Here is a 16,474-nt window from a genome sequence, read left to right as displayed (position 1 = left end):
CTACATTGTAACATGCTGATGAAACCATAGTTGGTAATAATCTTCATAGCTTGTATTGAATTGACTTGCCCTGGTTCAGGGTACCAGGGTTGGAGTGGTGGTATATGATTCCACATAGGATCTTCTACACAGCCAACATGACTAACTGCATTTCAAGTCCACACTTGACATCTCTAGCCTTAAACTGTCTCAAATCGTATAACAGCATGAACAACTGTGATGACATTGGCCTACATGCGTCTAAACACCTTAAGTAGTCAACAGGCTAATGCTAATGTTGTTCATCATGCTAATCCACAGCGGCCCAGGCGGTTATACACACCCACTCCAAGGCAGCTGTCATGGCAACGCTGCTCTTTCCTGGCAAGGAGTTCCGGATAACGCATCAGGAGATGATCAAGGGGATTCGTAAGGGCACCTCCGGCACCAACTACAGGTGTGCAGATGCAAATGACATACCAGCCTTCCCAGTAGATTCCATGCAATTTCCAGGGGCTACCTGTCAGATATACTGTATATATGGTACATGGCAGTCCCACGCGCCCGTCCCGCTCCAGTTCTGCATCCAGTTGAATGCATGACTCTAGCCCCTTTCACACATACCAGCCTTCCCAGTAGATAAGATTCCAGGGACTACCTGTCAGATATATATGGTACATGGCAGTCCCACGCGCCCGTCCCGCTCCAGTTTCAGTCGAATGCATGCAATGATTCAAGTAGATCGCGCAACCAGGGAATTGCCGACTATGTGTGAAAGGGAGCAACACAGGAATCTACCGGCATTTGGCTCGTGTGAATGTTTACTTGGAGTAATTCCAATTCAGAAATAAATACATAAATGGAAATGGAAAGACAACTAACTTGTTAACCTCCGTATTACCATAGACATGTTCTACCTTGACTGTGTGTTTCTGTGTGTGTGCGTGTGTGTCTGTGTCTGTGTCTGTGTGTGTGTGTGTGTGTGTGTGTATCTGTGTGTGCGTGTCTGTGTGTGTGCGTGTGTGCGTGTGTGTGTCTGTGTCTGTGCGTGTCTGTGCGTGTCTGTGTGTGTGTGTGTGTCTGTGTCTGTGTCTGTGTCTGTGTCTGTGTGTGTGTGTGCGTGTGCACGCAGATATGATGAGGTGCTGGTGGTGCCCATCATTGAGAACACCCCAGAGGAGCGGGACCTGAAGGAGAGCATGGCCCGGGCGATGGAGGAGTACCCAGACTCCTGCGCTGTCCTGGTCCGGCGACACGGTGTCTACGTGTGGGGGGAATCCTGGGAGAAAGCCAAGACAATGTGAGGATAACATCACTTCACTCTTAGGCCCACACTCACAGCAAACTTGACTATTGTTCCATGGCGGGTTGAATTTGTCAATGTTCAGATTAAAATCTTTGGACGCGCTTTCGCACGTGAGGTTTACGTGTGTGTTCTGTGTGTGCCTCCACGGGGATAATCCATCAATGTCGCTAAAGGAAAATCCAGGCTTATTTTGTTACATTTTGCAAGACTCATCAAAAAACCCGGGCTTAAAGTTTCACAAGACTTCTATTACATTTTATTTTATAAAATAAAAGTCTGGATTTTCCTTTAGCGATGTTGATGGAATTCTGATCACCACTCGTGGAATGCCTTCTGTCCAATCAAATGACTTGCTCCCCTTATGACGTCGGGCCCAGTGTGCGCTGCGACGCTCTCAGAGCGAGTTTACGAACGCAAGCCTTTGATTGGACAGTGCACTCCAGGATTCGACGCGTCTGTTGATGACGTTGTGCGGATGTGTGGCTGCGTCTCTGCGAGGTGGACAACATGATCGGGGATCTCTTGATATTCGGGTACTGTCCTTATCCTACTACTGTGTCTGAAACATCAATCGTCATGTCATCATGGACCAGAGAGGGGGAGGGGAGTAGTAGTAGCTGAGAACAGAGTTTGGATTTTGACGAGGTGGAGGGCTCCAGTTCATCAGAGTTATATTTACTCTTGGTCTTCTTGGTTCTGGGGGCTATGCAGGCCTCTTCACTAGATCCCTTTTCTAAGAATATTCTGATGTCCTTGAGGGGCTGCCGAACAAGTGTGTACTCGTATTCGACATCAGTACCAACGATAGGCACCCCCAGCTTAATGGAGTCCCCAAGGCTCAGGAGTTTTATTTTAATTTATTTTAATTTGAGTGTATATTTAACTAATATATATTGTGCCTCAGCAATAAAAAAGTGAAAAGCTGTTTAATGTTGTCGACCGTGTTATTATTATATATATGTCATTTTTAAAAATCAAAAGTAACGAATTAAGTACCGTTTTGGTACCGGTACCGTTTTTAAAGTATCGGTTAGGTACCGGTACCGGATAAAACCCAAACGGTACCCAACCCTAGGCAAGACACTGAACCCCAAATTGCTCCCAGTGAGCACCTTGCATGGTAGCTTGCCGCCATTGGTGTGTGAATGGGTGAACGAGAGGCCGTTGTAAAGCGCTTTGGATAAAGGCGCTATATAAGTGCAGTCCATTTACCATATGTTAAATGATGTGTTATTTGTGTGTCTGTTCCAGGTGTGAGTGTTATGACTACCTGTTTGACATCGCGGTCCAGATGAAGCAGTGTGGGCTGGACCCCGCCGCGCTGCCCACGGAAGACAAAGGGATCGTCTGAAGGCGGTCATGTGATCACTCTGAAAAATATATTTTGGGCAACATATCCGACATCCTTCCTGTCTCATGAACACTTGTGTATGTCTTTGTAGTCCACTAAATCTAGGACTACAATTCCCTTGATGCCTAGCCCACTAGGTGACATTTTGACAGGTGTTGTTGTAGCATTGGCTAAGTCAAGTGATGTTGTTCGTACCCTTGTGTATACCACTGCGTTCACTTGTCTGCTTTATGCCTGAAGAAAGTCTATGACCGAAAAGCTCGCAATAAATGACGTTTTATGGTGTGCGAATGCTGTTATTGAGTGAGCGGATGCTGTTATTTTGCACTCTATTGATACTCTTCAGTTCCGGCACCTCAGCAAAGTCTGATCACGGATGAGCAGTTGTAATTCCTTATTTTGATGGCCAACATTTCCTTGAAAGACAATCAATGTTGTAATCATATTCCTTCACAGATGACAAACCTTTCAGGTAATTGGAATCGTGTCGGAGTTTAGGTTGATTTCTGGAGATTGTCAGACTTTTATTATGCCTGTAATCCGTTTGCCTAGTATGTACTAGTACTGCCCTGGGCTCCATGTGTTGCTGTGTAGTCACTACTGCTACTGTTGTGACTACTACTTTCTCATGTGTAAGTGGTCGCGTTGAACAGTTGTCACTTGTGGTTTGTGTGAATTCGATTCCGTGGTGTGCAGGCTTCCAGCTCGGCTCTGAGCTTAGCCAACAAATAGCGTTCGGGACTTTAAGTTGAATCAAGGGGGTATTCCATCAACGTCACTAAAGGAAAATCCAGGCTTAATTTGATGAGTCTCGCAGGACTTATCAAAATAAGCCTGGATTTACCTTTAGTGACTTGATGGAATACCCCCCCCCCCCAGGTGTGTTAGTGCTGAGCAGCTGCACTTGAGGTGGGGCGGCTGTGTCTCAGGAGGTAGAGCCGCCGTCTAATGATCGCAAGGTTGGCAGATCGCCGGTTCGAGCCCCGGCTGGCCACATGTCGAAGTGTCCTTGGGCAAGACACTGAACCCCAAAATTGCTCCCAGTGAGCGGGCCGGCCGGCGCCTTGCATGGCAGCTTGCCGCCATTGGTGTGTGAATGTGTGTGTGAATGGGTGAATGAGAGGCCGTTGTAAAGCGCTTTGGAGCAGCAAAAAAGGCGCTATATAAGTGCAGTCCGTTTACCCCCCCAGGTGTGTTAGTGCTGGGCAGAAACAAAGGGCTGCACAGCCTCCAGGACCCCAGTTGGAGAGCTTTGGGTCGGAACTGGACTTTCTGCATCATTAAAAGTCTCTTGCCTGGCTTGACCATTTATTTAACCAGGAATTCCCTTGAGAAACATGATCTCTTTTAGAAGGAAGATCTGGCCACGGAAAGAAGCTCTTTGTTTGTTGCAGTTACTCATAATGTGGGGCTGCTGTGGTTCAGGAGGTAGAGCCGCCGTCTAATGATCACAAGGTTGGCAGATCGGAACCCTAAATTGCTCCCAGTGAGCGGGCCGGCGCCTTGCATGGTAGCTTGCCGCCATTGGTGTGTGAATGTGTGTGTGAACAGGGGAATGAGAGGCCGTTGTAAAGCGCTTTGGATAAAGGCGCTATATAAGTGCAGTCCATTTACTGTACCATTTACCATTCATAATGAAATCAGACAACACGACAATATACAAATAACTGTTGCATAAATGTAATCTGAAAAGTATGTAGCTGCATGTCAAAGAATTATACTCACTAATCTGTTGTTCGATATTTAAGGCTGACAGTAAGGTCAACAACTGACATTGTCTTTCTGGGCAAACTTAGACATAATAAATGAAGTGAATGTCATGGTAGTTCATATTTGGTGTCTTAATGGGTTGTGAATGCAGATCTGTTGTCTTTGCTTTGATCAATACCTTTATACTTTTTTCAATAATTCATATATTGATCATTACATTGAATGTAAACATGTAGATTACAATTCGTGACGTTAGAGTTATAAGGTTCTATCTCCATCTTTGTCAAAATTGAGTTTTGTACATAATCTGATCCATTAGGTGTTTATTAATGCCTGTGTGGTGTTATTTTTAAAATGTTGACATTTTTGAGTTAGTAATTCATAAAATACAAAGGTTCCATCTCACAAAACATAATGGAATGCAAAAACTTTGACAGTCGATATCTCTGAACTACCCTAAACCAGTGGCGGCTGGTGCTAAAATGTTTGGGTGGGGCACAGGTTATGGGGGCATGCTCCACGGGGAAGAATATCAACTTTAAAATCTGGATTTACAGTCAATTTTAGCATGAGAATAGCTCTACCCCCCTGTACAGACCTCGCCATCCCCTCTACCCCCCTGTACAGACCTCTTCATCCCCTCTACCCCCCTGTACAGACCTCTTCATCCCCTCTACCCACCTCTACAGACCTCTTCATCCCCTCTACCCACCTCTACAGACCTCTCCATCCCCTCTACCCACCTCTACAGACCTCTCCATCCCCTCTACCCACCTCTACAGACCTCTCCATCCCCTCTACCCCCTGTACAGACCTCTCCATCCCCTCTACCCCCTGTACAGACCTCTCCATCCCCTCTACCCCCCTGTACAGACCTCTCCATCCCCTCTACCCCCTGTACAGACCTCTCCATCCCCTCTACCCCCTGTACAGACCTCTTCATCCCCTCTACCCTCCTCTACAGACCTCTTCATCCCCTCTACCCTCCTCTACAGACCTCTTCATCCCCTCTACCCCCCTGTACAGACCTCTTCATCCCCTCTACCCCCCCTGTACAGACCTCTCCATCCCCTCTACCCTCCTCTACAGACCTCTCCATCCCCTCTACCCTCCTCTACAGACCTCTCCATCCCCTCTACCCCCCTGTACAGACCTTCATCCCCTCTACCCCCCTGTACAGACCTCTTCATACCCTCTACCCCCCTGTACAGACCTCTTCATCCCCTTTACCCCCCTGTACAGACCTCTTCATCCCCTCTACCCCTCTGTACAGACCTCTTCATCCCCTCTACCCCTCTGTACAGACCTCTTCATCCCCTGTACAGACCTCTTCATCCCCTCTACCCCCCTGTACAGACCTCTTCATCCCCTCTACCCCCCCTGTACAGACCTCTTCATCCCCTCTACCCCCCTGTACAGACCTCTTCATCCCCTCTACCCCCATGTACAGACCTCTTCATCCTCTCTACCCCCCTGTACAGACCTCTCCATCCCCTCTACCCCCCCTGTACAGACCTCTTCATCACCTCTACCCCCCTGTACAGACCTCTTCATCCCCTCTACCCCCCCTGTACAGACCTCTTCATCACCTCTACCCCCCTGTACAGACCCCGTCATCCCCTCTACCCCCTGTACAGACCTCTTCATCACCTCTACCCCCCTGTACAGACCTCTTCATCACCTCTACCCCCCCCTGTACAGACCTCTTCATCACCTCTACCCCCCCAGTTTTCTCTACAATTTCTACAATTTTCTCTCTACAGTTTCTACACGTCAACGTGTACCGAAACACTTGTTTCCAACGTGGTCCTACGTTTCTCCTACACCAAGACACATACAAAGAGCATAGAAACATACAAAGAGCATAGAAACATACAAAGAGCATAGAAGATACAATCAGAATACAGTCTGCCATTCCTTCTCCCAGCATCGATTTGGTTTTCCTATCATGACTGAAGGACAGATGATTCACTTACTTACACAAGTTTGACTTCGGTAATAGGTCCAGTTGCAATATCAAGTTGGGAACAAAAGATGCCTCCTTCTAATCCATTTGTTCAATTTGTTTACAAAGTCCGGTAGTGGAAAGCAGAACAACGCATTTGTTACTTCACATCCCGCTAGCCATGTTTTCTTCTCGTACCAACCCCTCGTAAATCCTCGGTTATACGATTTTCCAATTTTCCCTGCCTTTGTATAAACTTGCTTTATAATTAAATTTGGTCTGGGTGGTCCTAATTCCTTTACTGTTAATTTCTCCTGGTTTCTACGACGGCTGAACGGTGTTTCTTTTAAAGATTCAACCGAGTTGTTCAGAACATTACTAGCCATGGTGGAGCAGGTGAACGAACGTGACGCCGGCCGTATGACATGACGTAAGCACGTACGATTCTTTGTGCATGTCCCAAAACCCCATAGACAAATGACCGAATGGCCTGAAGTTACCAAAATAGATTTTACATGCAAGTCTACGAGAACAGCCTAGTGCACTTTCGAGTAGAGAGAAAGTTGCCCTGAAAGGGGCGGGACTTGAAGCTGATTGGAACATACTCCACAGAACACTAGCTGATTGGACTATGATATACTCCACAGAACACTAGCTGATTGGACTATGATATTCAGAAGCAACACTGTCTAGAAGTCATAGAAAAAAAATCTCTCTCTTCTCCCTTTGGTGGGGCATTGTCCAATTGCCCCTAATGAACCAGCCTCCCCTGCCCTAAACGGAGATAGAACCTTAGAATTCTAAGCTCACGAATTGTCTTGCCTAGGCAGGCCTCATCTAAAACATGTTGTGTACAGGGCTGGACTGGGACAAAAATTAGGCCCTGGCATTTTTGGCCCAGACAGGCCCATCCCAATCGGTCGGACCACACCCACCAGCACAAAAATACTTGCCTTATATACTCGTCTTATATACTGTGCTGTACAGTCATATGACAAACTGTAGTATTCCCCCAAACCACTACAAAGACGACTACATACAGTAAGCAATGGTACCAGTGCAAGTAGACCAGTGTACTCAGTGATCAGATTCCAGAGCGAATTTACGAACGCAGCCTTGTTGTTCTAGATTTTTTTTTCCATTATCAACCTATCATTGCGCTTTAGAGTAAAACAAAGCACGCAACTGTCGCGTCTATCTTTTCATGGCAACTCTACATTGTGATTTACAAGGGATATTAACTAATATTAAGTAATATTATTACTTGGTTACATTTTGCAGGTGATCCGCGGTACACATGCGTGCCGAACCGTGGGGGGCGATCCGTTACACCCCTACACAGCTACCTATATTTTCCTTACCGGGTCAACGGTTACAGGCTGACTCGGCCCCGCTTCTTCTGTATCCTCTCTATCCTCTGTATCTGTACCCTGCTCCCGCTCCTCCCTGCCAGCCTCCTCTTCAACCTGTTGCTGTTGCTGCTGTGGTAAACTTGAGGGTGCAGCAAACATGTCCCTAATGTTCACACATTTGGCAGCATCTGCCTCGAGTTTCTTTTTGTTTTTCTCCCTAAGTTTTTCCCAGCCTCCCTTCCGTTTTAGTGTGCTTTTGCGCTCCATCTCTCTTAGTATCTATCTAGTAACTATCCAGGCTAACTAAATTTATTTTGCCGGCCGGCTCGGCCCAAAACTACCGCGAAACTGAGACGGAGGTCTGGTGCTGCGTGCGTGCGTGACCCCTGACCCCCCCCCCTTCTCTCTGTTGATTGGGCCAGCCCAGTGTCTGTATAGAAAATTGACCAATGGGCCGCTGTCCCTGATTTATGGGCCGTTCAATGGTAGCTTTCGATTTATGGGCCGTTCGATGGTAGCTTTCGGCTAAGTGCTATAATCATTATATAATCTTAATTTAATGATATAGTAATTTAAAGGCAATATTAAAAAGATGGGTTTTTAGTCTTGACTTGAACATATTTGCTGAGGTTGCATCCCTAAGGTAAACTGGCAGTGCATTCCACAATCTGGGTGCATAAAGAATGAGAATGCAGCCTCACCAGATCTCTTCTTTTGTACATGTGGTACACAGAGAAAACCAGCGTCAGAAGACCTGAGAGCTCTATTGGGCTGATATGCTAGCAGAAGACCTGAGAGCTCTATTGGGCTGATATGCTAGCAGAAGACCTTAGAGCTCTATTGGGCTGATATGCTAGCAGAAGACCTGAGAGCTCTATTGGGCTGATATGCTAGCAGAAGACCTGAGAGCTCTATAGGGCTGATATGCTAGCAGAAGGCCTTTCAGATATTCTGGTGCTGTGCCAGTGATAAGTATTGGAAAGAGGAAGAATTTTCTTGTCTTTTAGCTCTGTACGCCAACAGTTTGGATTAGAAATCAAACAATTACTAAAGGAGTATAGATTCTCAATTCAATGTTTTTGTTGTTGAAGACAACAGTGCTTCCTTTTTCCAATGCTTATTGGTTGGCACGGTATATGGAATAGAATTTGGAATGGTATCACTTGTTTGATAACATTCCTAACTCAACATTCCATATGTTACAATTAGCTCTTCTTCCAATGTCTGGTAACCAAACTCATTTGTTCATCTTGCTTTAAAAGGCTGTTGTATAGATGTGTCCATGTCCCACACCATCTGGTTTATAGCTCCAGCTACTGGATACCCCGAAACAAATGGGAAAGATAAGCACCATCTTCTTTTCTGATCCTATGCCGGATTTATTCATTGGTTTGATTTGGGGCGGCTGTGGCGCAGGAGGTAGAGCCGGCGTCTAATGATCGCAAGGTCAGCAGATCGGCGGTTCGAGCCCCAGCTGGCCACATGTTGAAGTGTCCTTGGGCAAGACACTGAACCCCAAATTGCTCCCAGTGAGCGGGCCGGCGCCTTGCGATAGCTTGCCGCCATTGGTGTGTGAATGGGTGAATGAGAGGCCGTTGTAAATGGCTTTGGAGGCGCTATATAAAGGCGCTATATAAGTGCAGTCCATTTACCGTTTATTAGGATCTCCATCAGCTGATGCAAAGCATCATCTTCTCTTCCTGGGGTCCACACAAAAACATATACAAGAAATCATCACAACATATAACAAAGAATAAAAACATCAACATACGTAATAAAAAAAATTAAAGTCAGCAATGCTCACAGCCTTAGTTTTTAGTGAGCATCACAAAACAGTTAACGAAGACAGCAAGAAAGAAAGGAGAAACATCCACAAACGACAATCAATAACAAACAGATTTAAAATGCTCAGATAGGATCTAATGCGTATGATGTGTTGCTTCACTTGTTTTATTAAACTGATTTTATTCTGGGTTTTAGAGATATGACCTGGTAGGGCGTTCCATTAAACCAAAGCTCTAATACAGCCCTGCACGCTGTTTAGAATTTGTTTTGGTTTTTGGAATTGTGTAGTTACCACTGGTGGCATGTCTGGTGGGGTGTGTGTGCGCATCAGAGCCGAGTGTAAGCTGCCTATACAAACAGACAGGGGTTTTCAGAACATTCATATTTGTTTTACAAATGAAAGCGAATGAAAGAAGTGATGCTTTTAACCTTTGGGGCTGATGCATAACATTGTATATCAACAGATCCTGCAGCATGTCACTCGTGACATTAGACCACTTTTGAGTTGATATGAAAACATCTGAATTTTGTTCTCTTTTTTTAGGGGTGTGAACTAGAGTGACTTGAGTCTGTCTCACAGCTTCTCCATCTAGAGTACTAGTGACAGTGTGTCTTTCAGGATATCATGACTAATTTAGAGTTAATCTGCTTTAAACACTCTGGCATTTCACTAACAAAGAGGACCGTGGTACTGAGTGGTACTGAGTGCTAGTTTGCTCACATAACAGAACGGTTTTGTTGTCCGTTAGCGTTGAAAAACGTCATGTTATCTCAACCCGATTAAAGTTGATGAATGGAACATGATACACATCACCAGCACACGGCCTACAGTAATGGGTGTCAATCAAACACACAGTGAGTCCTCGCAAACCCCCCCCCTCACCAACTGTGACCTTGTGTTGCGCCAAATGGTTTCCCACTGCTACTGCCAACAGTGTTTTCCTACTGAAACCCCAGGCCAGCTTCCAGCGCCATCACACAGATCCACACCTGTGGATTCCCGCCGCAGTGTGTAACGGTGTCCCGCATGCTCCTCGCTTTTCACCCGACATGAGAGCAGAGTTCTCCTTCTTCTTCTAACGAGCTCCCTCCCTCCGCCGCCCTCCCTCCATCGCTTCGTCTGTTGTGTGCTCTGACAATAGGCTTGTGTGCATAACACAGTCAAATACTCCACAGGCTACCTCAGAAAGCCAGAATATCCTCTCTTTCTTTCTTTCTTTCTTTCTTTGCTGAGCTAATTCTCTTGAGGATGCTGATTATATCTGGTTTGAAAAAGGGATAGCTCTGGTTGCAAGGATGATACTATACCATGTTGACCACGTATAATAACAAAGGAATAGCGAAATAAGATGGTATATACCTCTGTTTCGGGATCTAATGTTAGTCGACATGCGTTGGGTAGGGCACAGCAGGAGAAGATCAAGTTGGATTGCACATTCGCCTCATCTGACAACCACAAAGGGATGTATGGAGGGCTTTATATTGATGTAGATTCAGAGTCTGCACTCTCAAAAGGAGTTATCAAAGCTGGAACTATCAAAGACCCAAAATAAACATAAACCCCAAACGCTCCCTTTTCATAAGCAAAGATTAAGATCTCCTTGAGATTGCTGTTGAAAATTGAAAGCATACAAAATAACATCAGAGCAGTTACAGTATGCAGGATGGGTTACTTGAAATGAACTAATTTTGTAAGAACAGAATGATGCGCTGGGTGGGAGAATAATCCTCTGAGATCACTGCAGTGATGTGTTATTCAAGTGTGTGCAGATGCTTTGGGAGAAACATAGCTTAGCAGAGGTTCTAGAGTGTGTTCAGAAATGGCAGTGGTGTAGTCTACGTGATACGCAGGACTACGCCGTATACCCACTAGGAAAGGCCAAGGATTTCCATACACCCACTTAAAAATGTGTGAGGATACGTAACAGCGTTTTGTGACAGAACTTTCACTTTCATTCATAAAATTCACGCCGTCTGTGTTACGAAGCACTTGACTTCTGGACCATTGGGACTGACTATAGCGTCATATACCATCAACCGGGGGAGATGCGACATGAAATATGTCAAAATCCAGCACTATCATGCACAGATCAGCCTTAGAACATGTAATGTTAGATATACTGTATATAACGCTAGACAGGGAGCGCAGATGTATTTTTATGGCGTTCCGAAATGAACGATATGAGGCTGGGCGGGAAAAATCACAGTATCCACTAGAAAAAACTAGACTACACCACTGAGAAATGGTAATCAGTTAGCATCTTCAAAAGAATCAACATTGGCTTTGACTTATATGTGCAATTAGACATACATGTATTTGAGGAGATCGGGACATGAACATGAAACCGGGATGATGTATTGTATATTCCTCCTGCATGGGGTTCTACATGATAAATCCAATTATGATCTTACTGCAGAATCGTCAGGACAGCACACACAACATCAAAACATAATCAGATAGTTTGAAGTCAGAGATGGAGTTTAACCAAACAAGCTATTTGTATAATACTATTCGTCAGATTAAAATATGTTATTTTCATAGCGACTGTATAATACAAGCAAAGAAGAATGCTTTGCTAGGAGATACGATGGAGGATGTATAACCAAGACCAATCCCACCGTTGTGGATTTGAGTCGGCTTTGGGACCATTTTTGATAAAAGTGCTTTTACTGTCTAACGGCCACGTAATTCGTTGCTAATCCTGTTTTTGCTGTTTTCCAGGTAGGCTACATATTTATGTTTTTTGTGTCATATGTTTTTGTCAGAAGGTTTTGTTATACAGAGTCTTTGTGTAGACAGACTTATTACTTACTTACACCATTTGGAAGCGTGGCTGATAGCACAACAATTAAGCTGTGTTCTTGGAAAGTACATGGGATTCAGGGCCCTATTCTTAACTAAATTAAAAAAGGAAAAGGTACAGATAGCACTGATCCATGAGACTCATCTAGATGATAATGAGCATTCTAAATTAAAAAGAGAATGGGGTAGGCCAGGTCTACTATTTTACCACTAGGAGTAGGGGGTGGCCATTCTAGTGCACAAGTCCTTGCCCCTGACAGAGGTGGAAGTCGTAGCTGACACGGCAGGCAGGTATGTTATGATCAGGGGGACACTACGGGGATGCTGTCTCCTTTTTAAATATTTATGCCTCTCCTATTCGCTCCCCTGACTTTTACACCAAAGTATTTTCCCTGTTTTCCTCAGACTGGGTTGTTGAGTCCTCTGTGGTGTCTGGTGACTTCAACCGCTGCCTAAACCCACGTTTGAATAAATCTTATAAAACAGCACAGTCCCAACCTAGGACATCAAGTCCAAGTCAATCTCTATCTGGCTGTTGCAGGGATATACATTGTGTTGACACATGGACAACTCTTCACCCCACTGATAGACAGTATACATTTCATTCAAAGGTCCACAAAGCATCCTCTAGAATTGACTGAGTATGCCCTCCATACAGTGATTTCCTGCCTCGATAGGCAATATTATTAAAACTGATCATCACTCTCCTGTGTTTTTGATCATGTCTAGTAAAGTAGAACGTCCCAGGGGACAATGGCGGTTTGCTAATCACCTTCTTAAGAACCCTAATTTTAGACTTTATCTTTACCGAACAGTTTGAATATTTTATCACTGAGAATAATACCCCAGATGTATCTCCTAGTCTCCTAGGAGACCGCGACGGCTGCCATCTGTGGCTTCATCGTGTCATTTTCAGCGAATCTAAAGAAAAAGGCAAAGGATGCATACTTTTCATCTATTAATCTCCCTCAAGCCTCAGCTACACAGAGAGAACTGCTGAATGGGCCTATCGCTTGTGAGGAAATCATAAAGGCTATTAATGATCGACAGGATAACAAGGCCCCAGGACATGATGGTCTGAATCCCCAATTCTATAAAACTTTCCAGGGTCTGCTGATCGATCCTCTGCTCTACAGTTGTCTGTTGCGACCATCAAACTAACAAATGTAGCCGCAAGGGTTTGTGCAGGTGAATCTGTCCGACGCGCTTAGTTATAATCCTAGAAGATGCAGGAGTCCATGATACCAATGATGGTGTTTTATTATAAGATGAACATGCTACTCGTGCAGATGGCGTTACACATCGGATATCACAACAAAGCGGTCAGCAGAAGTAAAGGCACCCTGCCCTACCCTTTCTCTCTGGCAAACACAAGCTTGACAATACTATATTGGCACAGGTGATAATTAGCCACCCATTCACCTGCAGTGGACACACCCACACCATGAACACACCCACCACCGACACACCCATTACCACTAGTGACAATGTATCAGCATAGGCCTACATCCCTGCCTCTACATTGTCCTTCTCTTTTTTGAATCTGGGGGTCTACCCGGCACTATGACCAGAAAAAAAACAGGCCCAAAACCCGCCGGGAAAACTCCAGATCCTCCCGATTAGTCACCCCGGGCTTGTTGCCTGGCAGCATCCCAGAATAGTCTCCTCCGGTTGTCCTCGGCAACGCTTAACTTCCCACTACTACCGTCTCTGCAGTACAATGTTATGCATCAGCCCCAAAGGTTAAAAGCATCACTTCTTTCATTCGCTTTCATTTGTAAAACAAATATGAATGTTCTGAAAACCCCTGTCTGTTTGTATAGGCAGCTTACACTCGGCTCTGATGTCACACACACACACACACACACACACACACACACACACACACACCACAGAGTACATGTACTGAGATTAGAATACCAGATTAGGAGATGGCAGCAGTAGGTGTGAGATGTGATTAAACCAGGGAGTCTCTCTGTGTCTCTAGACCAGAAAGTCCATGAAAAGTTTAGTCCCCTGGCGCTGTTATTATTAGGGTTAGGGTTAGCATCAGCATTAGCATTAGTATTAGCATTAACACTAGCATTAGCATCAGTTAGCATTAACATTAGCATTCGTTTTAGCATTTATCTAACATTTCACTAATCTTAATAAAGGGCAAGCCCGCAGGTGATTGCGCCTCCTACAGGGGAATTGCTTTGCTGGACGTGGACCCAAAAACGACTTGCTAAAATACTGACCAGAAGGCTTGAAGGTATCCTCCCAGATATTGTTTCAGTAGATCAAACAGTTTTTTTGGTCGTAATTCATGCAATAATGTGAGGAGACTCCTCAACCTCATACAGTATGAAGGCCAAATCTCTAGTGATTTCCCTTAATGCGGAGAAGGCCTTTGATAGGATTGAGTGGCCTTACCTGCTGGGTGTCCTTTCAAAATGTAATCTAGGAGACAACTTTATTACATGGATATCTCTTCTAAATGCTGCCTCTCGTGCCTCAGTGATTACGAATGGCTTGAAGTCTGCTACGTTCATGGTGGGGCCGTGGCTCCAGACAGGGTTGTCTGATCTCACCCCTTCTTTTTGCACTTGGCGGAGGCCATTAGGGGTGATTCATTAGTGGCAGGCATAGAGGCGGGTCCTGTGCAGAACAAGATCTCGCTTTACGCGGACGATATCTTGCTTTATCTCAGCAGCCCTGAGGTTTCTATTGGGAGAGTAGTTGAGATAATTAGATCTTTTGGCCAATTCTCAGGGTACAAGATTAATCACTCTAAATCTGACGCAATGCCCCTTGCATACCTCATTGGCCACTAACTTTGGGGAGTAGAAACAAACTTCTTGGGGTAGGTCTTCTTTCACTGTACCAGCATTGAATTAAACATTAGGCAATTCAACATTTGTCTATAAACGATTGAAACTTGATAGGCACTGCTGCTGCGTCCTCAGGCTATGTCAAGGTGTCTTGTGAGTATATTAGCAAAGAAAAGCCCGCTCATTGGGAGAAATTTGTCGGTTTAGTGTCTTGCCCAAGGACACCTTGACATGTGACCAGCCAGGGATCGAACCGCCAATCTGCAGAAATTCGCGATCATTAGACGCCGGCTCTACCTCCTGCTTGTGGACCTTGCAATCATTAGACGCCGGCTCTACCTCCTGCGCCCCAGCCGCCCCACAATAATAACCAAAGAATGTGAGAAATTGTGGGGGGGCGGGCTGATAACCACAGGTGGTTTCATCATTTTTGGCTAAATGTCAACCCACTTAAAGTTGTCTGAGGAAAATCCATTTGCGTTTTGTGTCGCCCGGCGCTGTCATTTCTCCCACTGAGTCTATTAGAAATAATTTATTTCTAAGTGAAAGTCAGACTAGTAGCCTAATATACCGAAAAATAGATGGAAAATATCTGTTTAGATTATAATCAGAGGAAAATATTAGTCATCATCTTGTTTAGCATGCAGCAAATTATAATGGGCTACCTGCAATGTATTTACACCAAAACAAACCAATTGAAACAAACATGACTTTCTAGAGTAGGTGTTGTGTTGAAACAGCTGTTTCCCACTGTTAATGGGCGTACAGGGATGAGGTAGAGCAATTGAGCAAGCTGTGCAAGGTTAACAACCTGCTGCTAAACAAGTCAAAGACCCAGGAATTCATCGTAGACTTCAGGAGGAAAAAGTCAGAGATCCTGCCCCTGCTCATCGACGGAGAGAGCGTGGAGATAGTCTCAAACCTCCGATTCCTGGGACACAACATGCGGGATGACCTGGCCTGGAAGGACAACACTAAAGGCACCATCAAGAGGGCACAACAGCGGCTATACACCCTGAGATGCCTCAAGAAACAACACAGCAAGAAGGAGATGCTGGTGGCCTTCTACCACGGCGCAGTGGAGAGCATCCTCACCTTCGGCATCTCCAACTGGTACCACAGCTGCACGGCAGCGGAGAGAAGCGATCTACAGAGAGTCGTGAGAACAGCACAGAGGATCACCGGCGCCCCCCTCCCCTCTCTGGAGGAGCTGTACAAAACACGCTGTCTCAGGAGGGCCTCCAAGATCTCCAAGGACCCGACCCACCCTGGGCACGAACACTTTGTCAAGCTGCCCTCGAACAGGAGGTACAGGACCCCAGCCGCTAAGACAAACAGACTGAAGGACAGCTTCTACCACAGGGCCGTCAAGGCCCTGAACACAGAAAAGGCCTAAGTTCTGGGCCCAGGACAGTCCGGACGGATTGTAT

General features: G+C 45.4%; 1 protein-coding gene across 1 annotated transcript in view; it reads left to right on the top strand.

The window, feature by feature from the left end:
• The window catches only part of apip (APAF1 interacting protein), a 5,816-nt gene extending 2,898 nt beyond the window's left edge, over window positions 1–2,918 (top strand). Inside the window, exons 5-7 of the mRNA XM_080545319.1 lie at window positions 301–436; window positions 1,112–1,279; window positions 2,537–2,918. Coding sequence (XP_080401445.1) covers window positions 301–436; window positions 1,112–1,279; window positions 2,537–2,636 — 404 coding nt within the window. The 3' untranslated portion in view covers window positions 2,637–2,918. The remainder of the gene's footprint in view (window positions 1–300; window positions 437–1,111; window positions 1,280–2,536) is intronic.
• The last annotated feature ends 13,556 nt before the right edge of the window (window positions 2,919–16,474 follow it).

Source organism: Nansenia antarctica, assembly GCF_963989245.1.
Source record: "Nansenia antarctica genome assembly, chromosome: 14".
Classification (NCBI taxonomy): domain Eukaryota; kingdom Metazoa; phylum Chordata; class Actinopteri; order Argentiniformes; family Microstomatidae; genus Nansenia; species Nansenia antarctica.
This window is presented reverse-complemented; position numbering and strand designations above follow the sequence as displayed.